The sequence below is a fragment of the Acanthisitta chloris genome, unplaced genomic scaffold (assembly GCF_000695815.1).
Source record: "Acanthisitta chloris isolate BGI_N310 unplaced genomic scaffold, ASM69581v1 scaffold10463, whole genome shotgun sequence".
In the NCBI taxonomy this organism is placed as follows: Eukaryota; Metazoa; Chordata; class Aves; order Passeriformes; family Acanthisittidae; genus Acanthisitta; species Acanthisitta chloris.
In genome coordinates, this window is record NW_008666585.1 from 87,341 (window position 1) to 93,401 (window position 6,061).

General features: G+C 46.5%; 1 protein-coding gene across 1 annotated transcript; it reads right to left on the bottom strand.

Moving 5' to 3' along the window:
* Window positions 1-3,108: 3,108 nt before the first annotated feature.
* AREG (amphiregulin) lies at window positions 3,109-5,474 on the bottom strand (the record flags this gene model as incomplete). The annotated part of the gene is made up of 3 exons (XM_009072186.1): window positions 3,109-3,196; window positions 4,682-4,840; window positions 5,291-5,474. Coding segments are annotated over 3 exons (431 nt in total), but the record flags the coding sequence as incomplete, so codon positions are not given.
* Between the last annotated feature and the right edge of the window lie 587 nt (window positions 5,475-6,061).

The following is a 6,061-nucleotide window of genomic DNA, read 5'->3' on the forward strand; positions in this document are numbered from 1 at the left end:
TTCCCAAGAGGTGTTGCAATACATTTACCTGTACCTGTGCTACATACCATGCAGGCTGCTCTCAGAGCCTGGGAACTCCTTGGCCAACGCAGGAGGCCAAGGCCAATGCATCTCAGCAGCTCCAGGCAGGACTAAGCTCTAGGTCTACACTGGATGCACACCTTGGGTCCTACTTGAAACTGATGGCTTTGCTTCAAGCTAAGCCACAGTCAGCAACACCTCTTGAAAATGCTTATGAAAAAAGGGCCTCAAAATAAGGTTCTCCATTCCCCTCTCTAACTGTGGCTTGAAAGCCAAACTCACGCCCTTGACACTCATTTTTTCAGGCGACTCAGAACTGAGCCCAAAGCTCAGTGTTAGCAGTGCTTAGAAGGAACATCAGCAAACAGTTGGACTAATAACTACTGGGGAAGAAAAGAAGCTCAAAGCAGACTGTGGAGGCCAAGGCTCCTTTTCTGCTTAGGGAGTCACTGGCCTGAGGCTATGCTGCTTTTCCTCCTTTATTTAAGACCAAGTTCCAAGCTGCTGTCCAAATTCCCTCTGACCACATGGAGATGAAAGGCTCTCCCCATCCAATATTCCCAGCTCTCAACTCAAGTGCAAAGGGCTATGCATCTGCTCCAGCTTCAGTTTGAGATTTCACTTCCAATGAGATGGCTCACTTGGCCTGTCCCTAATCCAGGAAGGCAAATATTCCTTTGTAGTTGAATGAAATGGACTTCCTACCGAAACAGGTACTTGCATTTGTATATTTTGTTTACAAACAGCTTGCACTCCCCTGAGAGCACTGAGCTGATACTTTGACACATGGCTGTAGTTCTTCACAGCCCTACTTGGTGCTCCTGAGTGTTGAAATTCCTGCTTTGAGGAGAAACCAAGCTCTAATTTCAAGTGTTTACATGTACTCCTGAGAGCAAGAAAACAACCCCTTGCCATGATTAGGTTATGTAAAAAGTTTAATTATAAAATAAATAAGTGTTATGGAAACATTAAATATTAAATACAGTAATAAATATTTACATATTTACACATATGACTTGACAATGGTGTTTCTCTGCTACCAGAAGAATTCTGCTCTGTTTATACAGAACACAATCACTCTTCCAAGAAGAAACTGAACTCCAATAATACTCTGTGCTAAAGACTGCATGGACAGCTCAAGAAAGCAAGGACACTTGGGTCAGGAAAAGATTGAGGTAAGTCGAGTTGTTCGCACCAGAAGGTAGAGCACAGGAGACCACTGCTTGCAGAGTGCCAGTGCATGGATTTAATTCTTCAAAGGAACAGGTTCTTGGTCAAGTTCAACTGATGGGATCTGACGGGAAGCATTTATACTTCAAGCACTGCTTAAAGCAGCAACTAGTATCTGGGTAACAGAAGTAGCATCATGTTTTGAACAGATGGGTCCAGGCTTATCAGCTGGTTTGAGCATGGATCTTCTCCTTCAGATACAAAGCTTCAGGTCCTGCATTTGCTGTCTCAGCATCCTGAGGAGACTAATTTTAACTTGGGCTAGCACACATGAAAATGGATAGCTCCACTCACACAACAAGTCCAACAGAACTCAGAGGGATTCCTTCCACACACACAGTAACAGGCCCAGGTGTGGCTGACAAAGATCTGTCACCAACGCCCTGCAACTCACACCTAGAGATGAAGCTCTTGGAAGCCAATATCGACAGGGAGCACAGTGACAACAGAACTAGGTTTTTCATCCACTGAGGTCTAGGGAAGAAAGCTTGGGCTCTTCCCTTTTTCACTTTGGTAGAGGGGAGGGAATTTTCTCCCCTCCATCCATTCCTGAAAGCAGCAGCAGGCTCTCTCACTCAGAGTTAGAGCTGCCAAAGGAGACTTGCTAAGAAAAGAAAGTCCATCCACACAACACCAGAGACTGGAGCTCCAGCACGGATAGAGGGGGCTCAGTTGCAGCAGTCTCTAGCAGGTCCTGACAGCAGGTCCCCATAGTGCCAGGTCCTTCCACAACGTTGTGCCAAGATGCAGCAGTGACTGTCCTCCCCAGCAAGCGATTCAGCAGCAAGTGGCATGTTGACATCTCCTTGCAGCAGCCTCCGTCATGATGAATCAGAGCTTAGTGGCAACAGCTCCAGCCCACAGTGCCAGATGTGGCAGAGGTACCCTGCAGCTTGGCAGTGGCCACTTCAGAATTGTTCTGTAAGGGGCAGACCGGGCACATTAATCACCACCCAGGACATGAGCACTGTGTGCCAGAACCATGGCTAACCTACATACAAGGCACACAGGTTAAGGATGTGCACACACCTGAGGATACTCTGCTAGATACTCTTCAGCTTCAAGTAAGCTTTGAGCAAAACCCTCCAGCTGTCACTGGACAAAGCTGGACAAGGCCTACAACTGGCATGGGGCAGAGCAAAACTTTCCAGCTCTGCCAGAACTTCTCAGGACTATCTTTTACGGTTTCCTCCTCAGCATGTAGAGTAACTGCTGCTCAATAGGGGTCCTTGAGTCTGCTGTTAGGTACACTTTGGCTCAGAAGAGACTACCTCACCTGCTCATTAAAATCCACTAGATGGCTCCCAGAAACAATCCACCCAGGCAAAAGAGTTTTAGACCTCAGTTGCTATGACAAGCTCTCAGTCAAGCTTCAGACTATCTGTGGTGCTTTGGCAGCTTTGCTTTGGTCTACAGCTTCTAAGCAGCAGAAACTTCCTGAAGGTCTCCTTGCAGGGAAGACATGAAAGTGCTCATGGTTTAAAAGATGTGGTGACTTACGTAGCTGCAGCACCATCTTCCATGATGGAAGTGTACCATTGTTTCTTGCACTAAGCCTGCCTCTATATGGATATCTAGGATTTTTTTCTTCTTAGCTCCACTTGTCTCAGTATAGCTTCCTAGCAGCCTATTCAGGGCAGCCAGAAATTTAAGAGCTGTACAACTTGTATAACTCAGGTGGTTTTGAGAAACCACCGTGCCAACTGTTCACATGTAACTTATGTGTCTGAAAGCACTTGGAGCATTAAAAGCAAGCACTAGCTCTGCAAAACAAGCACCGAATTCTCATCAGCTACCTCCAGCCTGGAAGCACTGAAAGGTGTGTAAAGCCAGTGTTCATACCTGCTTTCTCCTCATTTACACACCAACATGGCCATTTCTGTTTTCTTGTCTGAGTTTTTTCCTTTCTTCTTTCTCTTCATACCGAGGACACTTTTTCCTGACCCTGTGGAATTACGGCAAGTTAGAGATCATTTTGAACCCTGATGTACTTCCTGTTGTCACCAGCCTCCACATGCTATGCAGCAATTATGGTCTCTGTATCCACAAGCAATTCCTTGACACCACGGAGTTTCATGCAAGACACTTTTTAAAGCATTTGGCATCAAGCTGTATTTGATGATAAAATAAGGAACCCCTGAGCTGGACACTGGCAGTTCTGCCTCACAGACAGGAATTCTTGGCATAAGCCTGATTAGGGAGCAAGATGAAGAGGGTTTAGTGCCAGGACAGGAGACTTTCTGGGGGATAGATTTCCTGGTAGCTTTAGCAAACAGCTGCAGGAACCAGACTGCCTTCCTACTCCCCACAGCAGAGCCATGTGGACTTCAAGTCCCTGGTCCTTTGGATGAGTCCTTTGAACACATAATAAGGGAGATGCTTACTGATTTTACCCCTAGTTTCTCCAGTGTTTTCTATTGACTGTTCCAAGCAGCTTCTCTAGATGAGGCTATATGTTAGCATGCTTCAAGCTGGTGAGGGTCCAGAGCATTAAGCAAATGCACTGCAGAAACTACTGATGATCATTTGCCCTTAGAGCACTCCAGAGCTGGTTATCCCTCCTAGCAGCAAGGAATGAGGCAGTGTTCAGAGAACAAGTGTTCATCCCAGCATTCCTCAAGTTCAGAGCTAAATATGAAGCAACAATGCAATGACAAATGCACACCTTGTTTCCTGAATTGCAGCAAAGGGTACAGTATGTACCCAAATTCAGTTCATGTACTTCATCAAGATCTAAAATTAGACTGAACTTTTGAGTTTCTACAACATCCCAAACCCTACTGTGCTGGAACTTCAGCGGTAGAACTGGAGAACTGCTCCAATACTCAGCTTGATACATGGCTAGGAACACATACCCAGAAAAGCTCTTGGAAGTTATTCACAACAGGACCCCAGATTCTGATGGCCCAGCACATTGCACTGTCAGCAGCTAGGTCAGGTGACATAGTGGCACCCTCCACCTTAATGGTAAGCAGGATTTTGGACTGACAGCATTTGTTCCCCCACAATTTAAGTCATTAAGCCCAGCAACCTCTGTTAATAAATGGACTGTCAGAGCAGCATTTCCTTCCCTCCAGCTGTCGGATACTAGCCATGCATGAGGCTGTCACATTGCTGCTTGCAGGCTTCTCCACAAGGATTAGGGAAGGCACTGCTGTATCAGCATTAATGCTCCTCCTCCGCTTCCTGCTCATGTTCTGCAGCTTTCTAACTAACCTGGTTGTAACAAGAGCACAAAGGCTCTTGTTCTATAATGTAAGGGCCATGGACCTTGCTTCTACCCTCCAGGCATCCCCAAGCTGGGATGAGAACTCAGCCCTTTTGGATGCTTTTCACACAGGTAATTCAGACAAGCCACACACATTTCAGGATTACTGGGCTTGGGCCCCAGTCACATGCAAGGTAGACCGACAAAGAGTATAATACTTACTGCACTATCACAATGATAAGTACAGTAATGAAGCTGATGCTTGAAAGCAGGACAGCTACCACTACCAACACAGTCTTCGAGTAGTCTGCCACATCATTCTTCCTTTGAGTCTTCATGAACTGTTCACCACAGCGCTCACCAAAAAAATCCTGATGACACCTGCAAGTAAATATTAACACAAGTTCTTATCAGCTCCTGTGCTGTCTGGAGCCAAGGACACCCACACACATTCAAACCTGGCTTAGACACCTTCCGAGTTTCCCATGCCTCTCCAGATGCTCTCTGCAGAGCGCGGTCATGAAAGGCAGGCACAGCTCCACACAATGTTTGTCAGCATTTCAACAAGTTGAGATTAGTTTGGGCGTGATGTTCCAGAAAGACACGCCTTGTCATTCTTTGGGTTTGAGTTTGTGACCAACTGATGAGTTCAGTGGCTTGTTATGCATCTTGGATTCCATCATCACTTAATTTACATGGCAGAGAGATTCTCAGTCAAAATATGGCAGGAGATGGAGCTATGCCAAGTTGACACTGATTTTTTCCTCTGAGCCCTCATATGCCACTGGCTCATGGCAGTCACACCTAACTCACAAGGTAGAAGTAACTTACTTGCAGGTCACCATCTGGAGGTGCTCTAGATATACGCATTCTCCATGGATGCAAAAGTTTTTGTATTCCATTTCGCAGGGAGTCCCCTTCTTCTTGTTTTTCCCTTTGTTTTTCTTCCTTCTTGACTTGCCACCATTCTTCTCACCCCCCCTCTTTGTTGCCTTGGGTTTAACCACAGGTTCAACTGAAAAAAGGACAAGATGGCTTGGTGTAGAAGTGCTAAAAAGCACAATTCTGAGAAAATTGAATGAAGAGAATTTGGGGAGAGGAAGGGGGATGGTCACTGCAGGAGAATCTGTGACCAGGAAGCACAGGATGCAAGTGAGCACGCAGCTGGGCATCTCACACCCAGCACCAAGGCAGCAAGCTCAGCTGCTCATTAAAGCACGACTCTGCCACCGTTAGGTCCTGTGCCACACACACCAGAGGCAGGAGGAGCAGATGAGCCAAGAGCCACCACAAATGAAGAGCAGCAGAGAAGAAGCACTGCAGCATTTCACAGCGTAAGACGCCTGAGTGCAACTGCACAGGTTCAAGCAAAAGCCTGTGAAGACCATGGAGTTCGTGCTGAGCCAAGCTATCCACTAGTTTTGTGTCGACTGGGATACAAGGCTAAAAGCCTCCCTGGCTCTAAAGGCTCCATTTGCATCAGTGATGAAAGGCATTCTAACTCACTAGATAGTCCTGGGCACTTGCAGTGGCAAGACAGCTCGCTGTCCTGGTTAGCATACTTGTTTCTCCTCAACAACCTGCACTGCTGTCTCCAGCACA